At 42.2% G+C, this 16,402-nt stretch overlaps 1 protein-coding gene across 4 annotated transcripts in view; it reads right to left on the reverse strand.

The window, feature by feature from the left end:
- LOC139542608 (neuron navigator 1-like) overlaps positions 1 to 15,521 on the reverse strand; it is a 97,986-nt gene extending 82,465 nt beyond the window's left edge. For all 4 annotated transcript variants that reach the window (XM_071348277.1, XM_071348258.1, XM_071348286.1 and 1 more), the window contains exon 1: positions 14,236 to 15,521. In XM_071348277.1, the coding sequence (XP_071204378.1) occupies positions 14,236 to 14,977 (742 nt within the window). In that variant the 5' untranslated portion in view covers positions 14,978 to 15,521. The remainder of the gene's footprint in view (positions 1 to 14,235) is intronic.
- Positions 15,522 to 16,402: the final 881 nt, after the last annotated feature.

Raw genomic sequence — 16,402 nt, forward strand, 5'->3', positions numbered from 1 at the left:
AAAAAGTCTCCATACAGTTCATTCAGAAAGTATTCAGACCCCTTGACTATTTCCACATTTTGGAAGCGATTACAGCATCGAGTCTTCTTGGGTATGACGCTACAAGGTTGGCACACCTGTATTTGGTGTCAGGTTGGATTGGGAGCGTCGCTGCACAGCTATTTACAGATCTCTCCAGAGATGTTCGATCAGGTTCAAGTACAGGCTCTGGCTGGGTCACTCAAGGACATTCAGACACCTGTCCTGAAGCCACTCCTGCATTGTCTTGGCTGTGTGCTTATGGTCGTTGTCCTGTTGGAAGGTGAACCTTCGCCACAGTTTGAGGCCATGAACGCTCTGGAGCGGGTTTTCATCAAGGATCTATCTGTACTTTGCTCCATTCATCTTTCCCTTGATCCTGACTAGACTCCCAGTCCCTGCCGCTGAAAACATCCCACCATACTTGACCGTAGGGATGGTGCCAGGTTTCCTCCAGACGTGACGCTTGGCATTCAGGCCAAAGAGTTCAATCTTGGTTTCATCAGACCAGAGAATCTTGTTTCTCGTGGTCTGAGATTTCCTTAGGTGCCTTTTGGCAAACTCCAAGTGGACTGTCTTGTGCCTTTTACTGAGGAGTGGCTTCCATCTGGCCACTCTACCATAAAGGCTTGATTGGTGGAGTGCTGCAGGGCTGGTTGTCCTTCTGGAAGGTTCTCCCATCTCCACAGAGGAACTCTGGAGCTCTGTCAGAGTGAACATCAGGTTCTTGGTCACCTCCCTGACCAAGGCCCTTCTCCTACAATTGCTCAGTTTGGCAGGGCGACCAGCTCTAGAAAGAGTCTTGGTGGTTCCAAACTTCTTCCATTTAAGAATGATGGAGGCCACTGTGTTCTTGGGGACCTTCAATGCCGCAGACATTTTTTGGTACCCTTCTCCAGGGTACCAGGGTCCCCCTTCCCCTGATCCAATCTCAGTGCTAGAGGTGTCACTACAGACACAGCCTGGATTCAAACCAGAGTATCACAAACGGCCGTGATTGGGAGTCCCATTGGGCGGCGCACAATTGGCACAGCGTCGTCCGGGTTTGGCCGGTGTAGGCCGTCATTGTAAATAAGAATTTGTTCTTAATTGACTTGCCTAGTTGAAGAAAGGTTATATAAAAAATAAAATAGTTCAGATTTGCCAAATGGAGGGCGAGGGACAGCTTTCTATGCGTCTCTGTGTGTGGAGTAAAGGTGGTCTAGAGTTTTTTTCCATCTGGTTGCACGTGACATTCTGGTGGCAATGAGGTTAAATGGATTTAACTCCCCAGCCACACAGAGCGTCGCTTCTGGATGAGCATTTTCTTGTTTGCTTATGGCCTTATACAGCTCGTTTAGTGCGGTCTTTTATTGCCAGCATCAGTTTGTGGTGGTAAATAGAAGGCTTCGAATAATATAGATGTGAACTTTCTTGGTAGATAGTGTGGTCTACAGCTTATAATGAGATTTTCTATCAGGCGATCAATACCTCGAGACTTATTTAATATTAGACATCGGGCACCAGCAGATATTGACAAATAGACACACACCCCCGCCCCTCGTCTTACCAGACGTAGCTGCTCTGTCCTGCCGATGTACGGAAAACCCAGCCAGCTCTATATTATCTATGTCGTCGTTCAGCCACGTCTCGGTGAAACATAAGATATTACAGTTTGCAATGTCCTGTTGGTAGGATAGTCTTAATCGTAGATGGTCCAGTTTATTTTCCAATGATTGCACGTTGGCCAATAATATGGAGTTAGTGGTGGTTTACCTACTCGCCGGCGAATTCGCACGCAGATGACAAGCATTTTTGCTACACCACAAGCATTTCGCTACACTCGCATTAACATCTGCTAACCATGTGTATGTGACCAATCAAATTTGATTTGATTTGATTTGGGTCTTGTCTTGACAAAGCAGTATATCCTTCGCATCGGACTCATTAAAGAAAAGATCTTTGTCCATTTCGAGGTGAGTAATCTCTGTTTTGATGTCCAGAAGGTCTTTTTGGTCATAAGCAGCAACATTATGTACAAAATGAGTTACAAACAATGCGAAAAAAAAAAAAAAATAGCACAGTTGGTTAGGAGCCCGTAAAACGGCTGCCATCCCCTTCGTCGTCATTCTCACCATGGCAACGCTGCTCTAATCCCCCTACAGGATCCTGACATGGTACAGCCCTAACTGTGGAACACCCCTCTTTTGGATCCTGAATGGCACAGCCCTAACTGTGAAACACTGATGACTGGGTGAACTCCAACCTCTATAGCAGGATTCCCCAAAAACCTACAGACACTAGGCCTTCCATGGAATGAGTTTGATATCCCTGCTCTATAGCCTCCCAAAAGGTTAAACACATTCTCCAGGATGTGTGTGCATGTTCCTGCATACATTTAGGCAATTATTTTATCATAACACAATAAACATTTCACACAAGTGTTCAGTCACCCCCACTGCCCATCTACACACGCATGCACTCACTCACACACTCTAACAATAATCCATAGTAAATTATAGCAAAACAAAGGGAGATTGGGAACTGCATGGGCAGTGGACAAGACATAATCATCCTATCCTAAATCAATAACACGGAGATGTCTCATTTGTTAAAATTAATGACTGGATTTGTCTTTGACTAAGATAGTGAAGAGGAGACATGTCGTTTTGTACTATACAGTAAAATAGCTACTAGTAAAATAGCTACAGGCAAAACCCCACGACAGTTGAAAAAATGATAATCTATTGAATTAATTGGAGGTGTTGGCTGAGAGTCAACCATAGCAGAGGAAATGCATCTCAAATAATGGGCCATATACCGTATTCATTAGTTCTTTACTCTGAGCAGAGTGCTAATTACACTATGATTGCACGCATGCACAATTTCCTGTATGGGCCTAATGGTAAAAATGAATGACCTTTTATTATCTGATTGCCTTCAAAAACTAGGTTGTCTGGTGCATGTTTGTCTACCACAAAATAATTCCAGCATTCAAATTAATGGATAATATCTACTGTTACAAAACACCAAAAAGTGTGCTTAATGACATTCGCCTAATGCCATTGATTAGACCTACATTAATTGATGCGTCTTGCTAAAAAATTGCCCTTTTTTTAGCCTGAAAAGTAGGGACTCATGAAATGGGGCTGAAACTGTCCCAGGAAAAACAGTATGGTCACCATAACACACACAGTCAATGTAATAGACTAGGCTACATGACAATGTGTATCATCATGGACTTCAAACAGGCCTACCTGTATCCAGTCATGTAGCCTAGTGTGCGAAAAAGAAAAATGGTGGGTAAACTCCGATTGCAGGTCGCGGTGGAAAAAGTTACACTCCCTATACTTTCAATGCATTTTCATAAAAAGGTGGGCCTGCACCACTGGCGGTAGCCTACCCTATCAACCGAGGCAATGCTACACACACGCAGGCTTCATATAAAACTGCTTATGCCGAGTTCAAAACAACTGGGAACGCAGAAATCTCAGACTTCAGTGCGTTCAAGACGACCGCAAAAAAACGAGCTACGTTTTAAATGGTCATTCAACTTGCAATTCCAAATCGGAAACTTGGGCATCTATCTAGAACTCCAACTTTCCGACCTGAAGATCACTGATGTACTGTAATGATTCCCAGTTGTCTTGAAAGCTCCATTAAGATATTGCATTGTTAGTAGTTTTTATCCTGTCATCACACAATCACCATGTAGAAACAGAGACAATGAATTGATAAAGACATTGTAAACAGTAAAATATTCTTGGAGCCTTCACAGATCGTGTGTCATAAAACACTACCTTTATTTCCTTACATTAATGACATTTATGGCCACATTATTTGTCAAGTTAACAATTGGATTAGAACATTGAACTTAATTCAACTCTGTAGGAATCCTGGATCTTGGAGATCTCAGAAAATGTCATGTAAGTAACTATGCCTACATAACATTTCATTATGTTTTGCTGTGAAAACATGTCTCATGGGCACGCAAATCCAAAATAATGTAGGCCTATGTCATTGCAAAATCAACTGATCCTAACCCCGAAAGAGTCAATTATAGCCAATATAGGCCTACTGTCATTACTTATAGCCTACTTGTTGGATGGATTGGATGTGCATTGGGGTCTATCTGTAGGCTAGGTGTCTAGTAATATTGCCGACCATCATCAGCTGATCCAGGAAAGAAAACAAATATCGATAGAAAATAAAAAAGCTAAATATATGGTCTACTTCTTGTGGTGACAGAAAGCATGGAGAATACCAATACATGCACGCACCTGAAAAACAAAACAATGAGCGCTCTACACAGCTGACTGACAAAACAATGATAAATCAACCAATAAATCTAATGCATTGGAATAAAGGCCTTTTTTTTCATTATCAAGGACACATGGCAAACAAATTGCGAACACGTGGAAGTATAAAATAAAATCTATCCCTTTAAGGTAACTTAGCTGAGGCCGAAATTCAGCATCCTATAGGACGTATACCATTCCTGAACAGGGTGACATAAAAAAGTCTGTCATGTTAATGTTCTGAGAAGTGCTATTGTAAGCTAAATGTATACTCTCATTCAGCTGTTTTAAGCATGTGCAATTACAGTGTCTGATCCTTTTCAGCATCACTGAATTGAAAATAAGCATCTCTGCAGCACTCACTATTTCAAAAAATGTAAGGTTACACCTGGGTTCAAATCAGCTTACATCAGCTCAAACTGATATAGCCTAGCTATCTCCTTTAGAAACCAGTGTAGATGGACTTCACCACCATTTTGCAAATAGCTGTGACAAGCACCTTTCCATAGCGTGCATCCATCCTCCTTAGTATTTAGCCTCACAACAGACACACCCTTTAAGAAGGCTCCATTAGTCTGCCAGAGCATGAAGAGTTATTTATTTACTTAATCCTATAAAGCCTGCTGATATATTGGATCTTTACAGTAAAACATTTTTTTTATGGAAATGGTGAATGTGATCTAAAGGAGATTTTCAACTGGGAGGTTCGAGCCCTGAATGCTGATTGGCTGAAAGCCGTGGTGTATCAGACTGTATACCATGGGTATGACAAAAAAAATATATTTCTCTAATTACATGGTAATCAGTTTATAATAGCAATAAGGCACCTCGGGGGTTTGTGGTATATGACCAATATACCACGGCTAAGGGTTGTATCCAGGCACTCCGCCTTGCATCGCACATAAGAACAGCCCTTTGCCCTGGTATATTGGCCATATACCACACCCTTATTGGTTAATTCTAGCTACATTTACATTTACATTTAAGTCATTTAGCAGACGCTCTTATCCAGAGCGACTTACAAATTGGTGCATTCACCTTATGATATCCAGTGGAACAACCACTTTACAATAGTGCATCTAACTCTTTTAAGGGGGGGGGGGGGGTTAGAAGGATTACTTTATCCTATCCTAGGTATTCCTTAAAGAGGTGGGGTTTCAGGTGTCTCCGGAAGGTGGTGATTGACTCCGCTGACCTGGCGTCGTGAGGGAGTTTGTTCCACCATTGGGGTGCCAGAGCAGCGAACAGTTTTGACTGGGCTGAGCGGGAACTGTACTTCCTCAGAGGTAGGGAGGCGAGCAGGCCAGAGGTGGATGAACGCAGTGCCCTTGTTTGGGTGTAGGGCCTGATCAGAGCCTGAAGGTACGGAGGTGCCGTTCCCCTCACAGTTCCGTAGGCAAGCACCATGGTCTTGTAGCGGATGCGAGCTTCAACTGGAAGCCAGTGGAGAGAGCGGAGGAGCGGGGTGACGTGAGAGAACTTGGGAAAGTTGAACACCAGACGGGCTGCGGCGTTAGTAGCTAGCCTTATAGTTTTGATATTATTCCCAATCATGGCATGTATAGTCAAAGAAGGTAACATTGAAATGTATTTGCCAATTTTATCTACGATGCCATTTGATTTAATATCCTCCTAACCATAAAATGTATGTACTATATGTCATCAATCACTTTTCACAAACTTCATGGTGCCATGGACCTACTGTCAAGATGTGATCTATTGTCAGTGCCTCCATCATAGAGCTATAAGGAAAACATCCATCTCTTTGTAGTGGCAGACACCAAAGGGGGTAGATGCTAGCGACCTTCATATAGGCCCAAAACAGGAAGCTGAGGCAGCCAGCAAAGCAAATAGCAGACATGCAGGCAGGCAGGCAGGCTATGCACCACATCTGCTGAGGAAATACATGCTAAAGTGATTGACAGGTCCCTGGTGCCCTGCATTGCAGTGATCTGTGAGAGGGACAGCAATCCACCTCACTCACACACAGACAGATACGCTAAAGCAGATCTCAATGGAAAGACCACGGACATTATGAATGTCATATACATTTCCACAACTCTTTACCTACTGTTTAAATTATTATTTTTTCTTAAAAAAAGAAAAATGAGGGAGCAGAATAATTGACAGATTGCTAAATTCATCTGTTCAGTGCTCTCAGGTCTAAGACAGACAGGGTGAAGGTGTATAGATTAGTTAATCAATACTTATTTGACAGGTCGTCCCTTTAAGGTCCACTCAATAGATTAGCCTGTTCACTGAGAGGAAGATAGAAGGGCAGTGAAAGGCCTTTATATTGTTTCCCGCAGCAAACACCCCACTCCAACTGTACAAACAGCCCAGAGGATAGGAGATAACCAAATGCTAGTGTCCTATCGCACAATATAATGGCACCTTCTTCCCAACTCGATGAGAGCAAGGGTTGAGAAATCCTACAGCAAAAAAAAAATCCCATCACTTTCAGCTATTTCATCTGTGTGTACACACTCTTTCATGATCCATTTTCTCCAGTGCCATGAGGAGAGTGTTTAAGATATTCTCCTAGTGGAGCAGCATGACCAGATAGGTTTGCCCAGTGGTGGAAAAAGTACCCAATTGTAGAAATAGAAAATTAGTCAAGACAAAGGCACCCAATAAAATACTACTTCAGTAAATGTCTAAAAGTATTTAGTTTTAAATATACTTAAGTATCAACATTTAATGTAATTGCTCAAATAAGCTTACATTAAGTATCCAAAGTAAAAGTATAAATCTTTTCAAGTTCCTTATATGAAGCAAACCAGGCGACACCATTTTCTTTTTTTTCATTCATAGATGAAAGGGGCACACTCCAGGGGCACACTCCAGCACTCAAACATAATTTACAAACAAAGCATGTGTGTTTAGTGAATCCACCAGATCAGAGCCAGTAGGGATGACCAGGGATGTTCTCTTAAAATTGTCTGAATTGGACCATTTTCCTATCCTGCTAAGCATCCAAAATGTAACTTTTAAATTGGTACTTTTGGGTGTCAGGTAAAATGTATGGAGTAACAAGTAAATGGTTCTCTTTAGGAATGTAGTGAAGTAAACGTAAAAGTAGTAGTAGTAATTTAAAGTATTTTACTTAATGACTTTACACCACTGGGTTTGCCGCACCCATTATACCCTACATACCTATTACTCTATGGCAGTGAATTCTATTGTCACAGTCATTGAGGGCTTGCATGACTGTTCACATCCAACGGCAGCGTTTCCCAAACTCGGTCCTCGGGACCCCAAGGAGTGCACCTTTTGGTTTTTGCCGTAACTCTACATAACTGATTCAAATGATCAAAGCTTGATGATTAGTTGATTATTTGAATCAGCTGTGTAGTGTTATGGCACCCCGAGGACCAAGTCTGACTTTTTTCTATGGCGACCGTGACGTAGCGAAACCGCAAAACTTCATTGTTTACTTCTGGCGAAGAAGAAGACGTCCAAAATTCTAAGAGAGAATCACTTTTAGTAAATACGGAAGTAACATTCTGCAAAAAGCCAATTACTGCAATAATTCATGGATTCTGCCTCCGCCACGTCAGCTAGTTCTCGCGCAGTAGTCGTAATAACCCAGAGCTCTGCTTACCAACCTGACCTGCTGTCCTCGTGGACTTGGCTATTGGAGGAATTCATATTGAATATGCCGTACAGAACGAGTCAAATCTCCCTTAGTTATGTTCATGTGCACTTATTCTCCATCCCCCTTTATGCACTGTATAACAGTATGTCCACATTACTATATTCCTCTTGAATAAGTTGAATCCTGGCAATTGTCGATTGCTATTGAAGTTCCTTCCGCATGCTTGTCCATTACAGTTGCACTCTACTGTACAATAGAGGTAATATAGTGGGAGAACCAGTCTATCTCCAGCTCTTATAATGAGTTGTTCCGGTAATTGAGCGAGGTTGCATTACACAAACTGACTTCATAAATAAGTCTATTATGACATCCAGAGGACTATTGTACCACCGAATCAGAATGAAGTCATAGGATGTGTCCCACAAATAGAGACTCTATTAACGAATCAAAACAGTCCTTTCATTATTGCTGTAATGAGCAAAAAAATGAATGAAAAGTGGGTTACTGCTGCATTATGCAGACTATGAATGCACTATGAAAGGCCATGAATAAATGTATCTGTCCAATAAGGATGGCTATTGTAGTATACCATGCAGTAGGAAAGGGGAATTGTCTCAAAGAAAGACATGTTCTGTAATGAATGTTATGACCTGGAATAAGGAGAAGTGTGGTGGACCATAGAATTAGAATGCTATCTGTATGTGCTGGACACTCGTAGACGATTGGCTACCCCTTATAGTCTGTTACATCAATGAAGAAAATTACTCCTGCAAACATCTTGCCTCTGCACATGTATTTGTTGACGTTTCAGTCAAGCTGCCCCTTACTGTAAACATGCAGAGGTAATTGCCTGTAGCTTTAATTCCCAGCGCCACAAAGAGAAATAGTTTTGTGTGTGTGTGTTATAATATTTGCTCCCATGGGCTGTTTTATAATACATGGGAAGGCGAGTCATGACTCGTATATGATTGTTCATCCTGTCTGAAATTCTGCCTGGTTTTACCATTCATAAAACAAAGCTGTTCATTCATTGCAATGCTGTCTCATGAGGGATTATCCTGTAAAATAATAAATAATTCATTAAGCAGATGTTTTAAATGACATTTCCTCATTTTAAAATAATTACCTCAATGGATTTAAACTAAAATCTCCATTCCTTAGAAAATCTAGGAGGGTGAGAATTGAGTACATTTCTGAAAATGTGTCACAAGTGGTTGCTATGCAACCAAATGCAAGCATGTAAACATACATACACACACAATGGACTCACAATGTTCACGATGTGATTGTTTACTGACACTGTTTACTTGGTTCTAAGCGTGACAAGCATAAGAGGTCAACCTCCCGTCATATAAACTAATGAAGCATGGCCATGAAGTCGGATCAGCAAATATGTATCCATTAAGTTGAGATAGGGGACGTCAACAAAATATATCTCTATGGGTGTGTTTCCTAAATTTAATCTGGAGTGCCAGAGTGTGCTCTGGGCGTTCGTAAATTCATCAGTTATTCTGCGCTCTGGCATATTCAGATGAGAGTGCTCTGAAGTCGGAATAGATAGCCAGAGTGAATTTACAAACACACCTATATTGCCTAGCTGGGATGTCAACAAAATACAGACTTCATTGATATTGGCTAGCTGGAATGTTCATTGACTGGCTAGTTCATAAAACCTCTTGATATCAATAATGGCCATTCAGGAACATATTGAAATACTATAGAAATGAAGCGATTCTAAACAGCAAGTATGATTATTGGAGTCAACAATTGTCTTGTTTGAATCAGTCTCTAGGCTATATGATTCAGGACAGAGCTCACTAACATTAGACTTTAACGCCCTTGGAGCAATCACTAGATCCAGTCGAAGCAATGGCCTAATGTTCTCAAACCATCCAGTACCATCTTCAATTACTGTCCAGAGAAGAGCTGACCCTTTCAGAAGCCTGCAGAGAAAAATACACCCCAAAATGAGCATCCTATGGAACAACAATGGGGGTCTGGCACTGAGGTCTCTATGTCCAAGATGTCCGACCATTGTTTTCAACATAATCTACAGTACTCACGTTCGCAAAAGCCGATTCATGGACCGTCTATATCCGGGTTGCTTCCGGTTTACATGGCCCAACTTCACATGAGCATTAGCACTCAATGCGTACAGGGATCAGTGTGAGCAGCGATGACGTCATCACGCCATCCGAAAACATGGCAGAGATTGAATGAATATAAAATGTTAATATAATCGGCTGTGAGTGATGGAAAAAAAATCAGCCTCAGCGACAATTATTTGAATAATTCAATGGATGTTTTGTGCACGAAGGGGATGACTAAAGTGTCTTTCTTATTAGTTAGAAATGTTCTAATCTAACTTCTCTATAGAACCCCACAGTGGAGGTGTCAAAATACCCATAAAATCTAGCGGTCAGGGAAATGGTTAGAAACACTTAAAATAATGGCTGTGTTTCATGTAGGCTTACCCTGGCGTGATGTTTTGAAAACCGTTGAAATCTCTCTCAGACAAGGTGACTTTCAATATATTTTGCTCTATTTACTCTAAGATTCGAAAATGCTAATTAGCATCAAAGTAGACATCATGCAAAACTGCAAATACCTGCTAGTTTCTGCATTTCTTGCTGACACCTTTGCTAACAGGTACAGTGGTTCCTCCTTTAAAGTTGCGAGTTTTCACCGCGTGACTTAGAGGTACCCAGCGTCACGCCTTCATTGCTCCAGACTACCACAAGGGGGAGTTAGAGCACTCATTATGCTTTTGGGTCCCAAAGTTTTTATATGACCAATCATATCGAGTGGTTACAATGACGAATTTGACGTGAGCCACCCGTCCCTGGTGACTTTCTTCAGCAAAGATGGCTGACAAAACATTACGGGGGAAGCAAACTTATAACGTCATAACGAGTCAAGCAAAAAATGTACAATTAAGAGGAATATGTTAGTTAATGCAGAGACAAACGATTGTGCATATTCTTTTGTCATAAAGTTAATTTGCAACAATTGCTATTTAGCAAGTTGTTTTCCAGTCATATCCAATACCAGGTGTACCAAACTCCATTATTTGAATGATGCTGTGTCTGCATGTACAGTATGTATTACAATTATACACTTCAACAGTGTTTACCACTCCTGCTCCTGGGACATCAATGATTACACATTGTAACTATGCAATAGACTAGAAACATGATTTAAGTAAAGGCTGATTTGTAATTCATATATACAGAATAAAACACAGTACATCCTGCCAGCACGCCCACAAGTGTGCTGAATGACGCGTGGAAGAGAGCGAGGAATGAAATGGGAGCAACAATCCAGGCTATTTGCTCTGAGACCGGCATAATAATTTAACGAAACAAGTAGGTTTCGAACCCTCAACATTCTAGCCCGAAGTCCATCACTCTATCGACTGTGCCCAAATGTATTAATTGGGGAAGGCCCGATTGTGGCTAAAAACACTTTATCAATTGAAGTTAGAAGCAAAAGCCTACAACTACTTTAGCACCGTTTCACGCTGCTCTGAGACAAGCATGGGGACTCTGAGACAAGCCTACTCCTTCCTCCCCGCCGGGGATTTGAACCCTGGTCTCTTGTCTGCACAACACAGGGATTTTTTTTGCTAAATAGCCCAGTACTGTACTGCTGACCGTCACGTGGTACAGCGCCATATTTTCCGTTCCATCCTAACAGAAACCCAGCGGGTTTTTCGGTTTTCATGGAAAAGAAACGCCATAATATTAATCAAATTAATTAAGCAAGGACCAGTCAAAAGATTGGACACACCTACTCATTCCACGATTTTTCTATATTTACCATTTCTACATTGTAGAATAATAGTGAAGACATCACAACTATGAAATAACACCGGTCTCCCGCATGCCCTGCATTCTGTAGTACAGACATGGCCTGCTCTCCCTTATGTAAGGAATTAGGCACTTTCCCATGTTTACTACGGTATGTATTGTAGACTGCACAGTAGCCTAATAAACAAATAAACACATTTTGAAAATAAAATAATGATAAAAAATACTCTTTCAAAATGCAGATGTTTATTTAGTTATGGATCCGTAATGAATTACTATGGGAATAAATATCACTGATTTACAGAAATATTGGAACAAAGTTGTCTAATGAAGGTAAACAATTTAGAATCATCCAATCCTGTAGCCTACTCCCGACCGTCACGTTGTACAGCGCCATATTTTCCATTCCATCCTAATGGAAACCGTGAGGGTTTTGTTTTTCATTTTTCTCTGAATAGAAACACCATAATATTATTCAAATTAATTAAGCCAAATTTCTTAAAATCAATCCCATATCCTATGTTATTACAAAAAAGGTTTTAAATTCTCTGGTAATGCCAATACGGAATACTATCAAATGCTTCTCAAAGATGCCCTCTGGTGGTCAAACTATCAATAACTTGCAGTAACAGAAAAAATGGCTGACAATTAAATGACGTGTCACACCAGGTGTGCCGCAGTATGACGCAACTTTTAAAGGAGGAACCACTGTATTGTGCAAATTTAAAAATTGCACAAGACAATTCACAGAATTGTCCATTTTGAGAAACTTCGCCAATTTATTAATTACTACATTTAGCTAACATTAGATAGTTAATCCAGAGATTCTTACCTTTGCCTCGATTCGGCAGTCTCGTCCAGATCATCATGGCATTTTGTAGTTATTTTTGATAGCCACATTAGCAGCTAATTAGCATTTCATTTTTGGGGAGTAAATACAAGCAAATATATTGATAAAACTCACCTTGTCCTAGAGAGATTTACACGGTTAAGAAAACGTTACGCCAGGGTAAGTCTGTACGAAACGCAGCCCTTATTTTAAGTGTTTCTAAAATCCCTTATGGGAAAAATTTATGGTGGAAAAATGATTGGAACCATTTCCCTGTTTGACTGCTTTATGGGTATTATGACTCATACTGTGGTACTTAATGTGGCCGTCTATAGAAATTGTCATTCTGGGCCTTGTGTCAGTTAAAATGCAGTATTGAAGTAAGACTTTAGGAACAGTAGAAACCGTGCTTCTAGACTGGATCCCTGGTCCCATGGGGTCTGGGATTTGAAATTGGCAATCTAATAAGGTAGGGGCACAATTTAAAATTAGGTCAACAATTCAGCAGCTGATTCACAAACTGGAGTACAGTGGGATGTATGACAGTCAGAGGAAGACAGCAAGGTTTGAGTTGGATATTTGGTTCTTGGTCTTAATCTAAAACTGATGTGCTCTTGTTTCTGATCAACGTCAAAGTCAGTTAACCAATTAACTCAACACACTCATCTAATGTACTCATTTTGGATAATGAGATGCATAGCCAATAAATATATTTCACAGGAAGAAATCCAGTGATCAACCTATACCTCTGGTCAGTGTAAATCCTGTCAGAAACATTACACTGTACTGTATGTTTCAGAAAAATAAAGTTATTCTGTTCAAAATGTGCTGTATCCATTCAATGACATTTACACATTATATCATGCTACTCTATCTTCTTTATCCACCTGGTTGAAAAGAAAGAGCTTATAGTTTTACTGAGATACATAGAGTACCAGAGAAGCCCAGCCACTCCTGGCCATTTTACTTCCCATATAGACAGTGTGGGCACCATCTGTCAATGGCCACGGATGAATGGGGCTGGAAGGAGGTTAAATATGTCTCACAAGGAGCTTAAAATCAATTCATAATGGCTCAGTTTATTTCCCAGGTCCTATTTTCTGCAACCATTCACATATATCTCTGCATGGAGCATAAAGAGAGCTGCAGGATCACTGAGGGCCTAGCTGGTTGGTCAACCCACTGCAGCAGACTAGAGCTGAGATGGAATGGAACTCAGGAAACAACCTTATACACACAATCAATGACATCATGCTTCACACACCAGAGAACAGCCCGTAGGATATTAGAAACAATAACCTAAACGCATTGCAAACAATGGAGGTATTGTCCACCACCACCTGCAGTGACTGATCAAAACCCCATGCTTCACAATAATCAGGATACAGCTTTAAAATAAAATGCCAAATCTTGGGCAGCATTCAAGAGAAAGCTTTTCAAGTGCATGCAATATGAACACTGAGAGACGGTATAAAACCCCTGGAGTTTTATACCCAGCAAGATTAGCTCCATTCAGGGACAATGAGGACTGCAGTAGCAAGCAGGTGTTAGTGACAGCTGTAGTAAGGGGGCGTGCTGATGGGGAGAGGCATCGAGAGGAGAGAGGGCCATTTTTGTTTTGTGCTGTAGGGAGCAACAGACACACAGCCAGGCTCGACAGGCAGGTTGAGGTCTGCAGGAGGGAAAAAAGTTGGTTTTACTCACCCAGCATCTGGCTGAAGAGAAGCTGCTCCAGGTCACCCAGGACAGTCACTACCAGCTCTGGATCCACCTTGAGGAAGGACGATTGGCTTCCATCCCCTTGGCTCTTGGCCTCTGACTCCACAGAAGCTCCCACTGCCTGCTTCTTGCTGGCAGCCTTGGCCTTGCTGGAGAGAATCTCATCATCAGATTTTCCGTCCTCCGGGGCTTTACTCAGGGGCTTCACCTCTGCATACGGCGCCCGGGGGATCCGGCTCTGACTGGGTCTGACCAGACCAGAAGGAGCCGCCAATGGGCTGAAGGTTTTGGGTTTGCCCTGGAAGAGAGAGTGCTCTGACTTGGAGAGGTTGCGTGAGAGCGGCGCGCCCCCTCGTCCGCCAACGCCACCCCCTCCTGCCAGCTTGGGCTTGCCTTTCTTGAGGGGTCCTGCTCCAGACTTGGCCATGTCATCACACCACTTGGGCTCGTAGAGGTGTATCTTTTTCTCTGCATCGGTGAGCACGGCCAGGTTGGTCATGGACCTCTGCTTGCGGAGGTTGGAGGACACTGGAAGCCGCCCCTCAGAGCTACCTGCACGGTACACCCTCAGTTCCCCTCGTTGAGCGCTCTGGGGCACCCCCGACTTGCCTCTCTTGGCTGCCATGCCAACAGCTTTGCCCTCGGCTTGGCCGTACGTTTTGGTGCTTTCCGCCCTTTCCATCTTTAAATCTCCTTCTCTGCCTCCTTTCACGCTACTTCTGAGCATGCCTCCTGCATGAGAGCATTTAGAAAAGCATCAGCAAGGAGAGAGAAAAATAGTCTTCCTTTCAGCCCCCTTATCCTTTCAGGAGAAAACAAGAAAAGGCTAACAAGGCACAGTCCTTGGATCTTTGCTCTTCTTTGCAGACAGATTATTCATTTTTTCCTCTCCTCATTCCCTCTGCCTCTCTCTGTCCTCCTGACAGACTGCTGCAGCAGCTGTTGCAGTGCTGCCCAGGCTCTCCTTTCTCTTCTTTCTTTCCCTGTCCTCCCTCCCTCTCTCTCCCTCTCCCTCTCTCTCTCTCTCTCTCTCTCTCTCTCTCTCTCTCTCTCTCTCTCTCTCTTCTCTCTCTCTTCTCTCTCTCTCTCTCTCTCTCTCTCTCTCTCTCTCTCTCTCTCTCTCTCTCTCTCTCTCTCTCTCTCTCCGTCCTCTCTGGCTCTGTTTTCTACTCCTCCTTTCAGCAGAGCCTCCTGCCGCTGAAGCACACAACAGCAGAATGACAATAGCACCAGACGCAACCACAATCCCTCCTCCTTCCTCTGCCTGTCATCTCTCCTCCTCCTCCTCCTCCTCCTCCTCCTCCTCCCTTTCTCCATCCCTCCTCCCTTACTCCTCCTCTGTTGCATTTAAAGATGCTTCGCTCTGCCTCAGCAGAATGTGTGAAATGTAAGGGGGCGATGAGAAATGATAAACATGACATTTTTTTAAACTGGACAGCATTATTTTGATCACAGGCTTGTTTTCACATGCTCTCGTCTCTTTCTCTAACCCTTTGTTCTTCCCACCTCCCTTTCTTCAGGCACGTTCTTCGCACACACAATTATGCATGATTTACTGGTGTGGAAATGTGGAAATGGTGAGGAAATCTGTGTCCAAAAGCTCTCAACAACTGGAACAACCAGCTTATCTGTTGATCCTGTCTGAGCTGCCTTATTGCCTAACCCTTGTTTTAATGAAAATAAATCATATATTTAAATCTACTGAGTGTTATCAGCTTTTTACTTAAATGGAACACTAGTCTAATGATGTTTCTATGATATAATAGCAATTCTGTCCGATAGGTTTCACGGTGCATCACTACCACATCAGTATGTCCCATACTGTACCAACATCATATGGAAGTCATCCTTTAATATGGACATTACCTGCTTATTCACAAAACAAATTGAATAAATAGATTGATAATATTACACGTGTACCAGAAATGATTGATGGTTAACAAACAAAACAACGTGCTGATATTTTGGCAGCTGTATACAGTATGGAGGTTTTCAGGTCAGGTCCTCTTTCACTATACAGTATCCCGCCTGGATGAGTGTAACTGGGTCCCACGTACCAGCAGTGTGAAAGAGGACACACCCTGTACCACGAGGCAGCACTTTATTTTACACTACAGAAATAACTAGGTAATGGCGTGGTGAAATGGTAATT

The sequence above is a fragment of the Salvelinus alpinus genome, chromosome 2, assembly GCF_045679555.1.
Source record: "Salvelinus alpinus chromosome 2, SLU_Salpinus.1, whole genome shotgun sequence".
Lineage (NCBI taxonomy): Eukaryota > Metazoa > Chordata > Actinopteri > Salmoniformes > Salmonidae > Salvelinus > Salvelinus alpinus.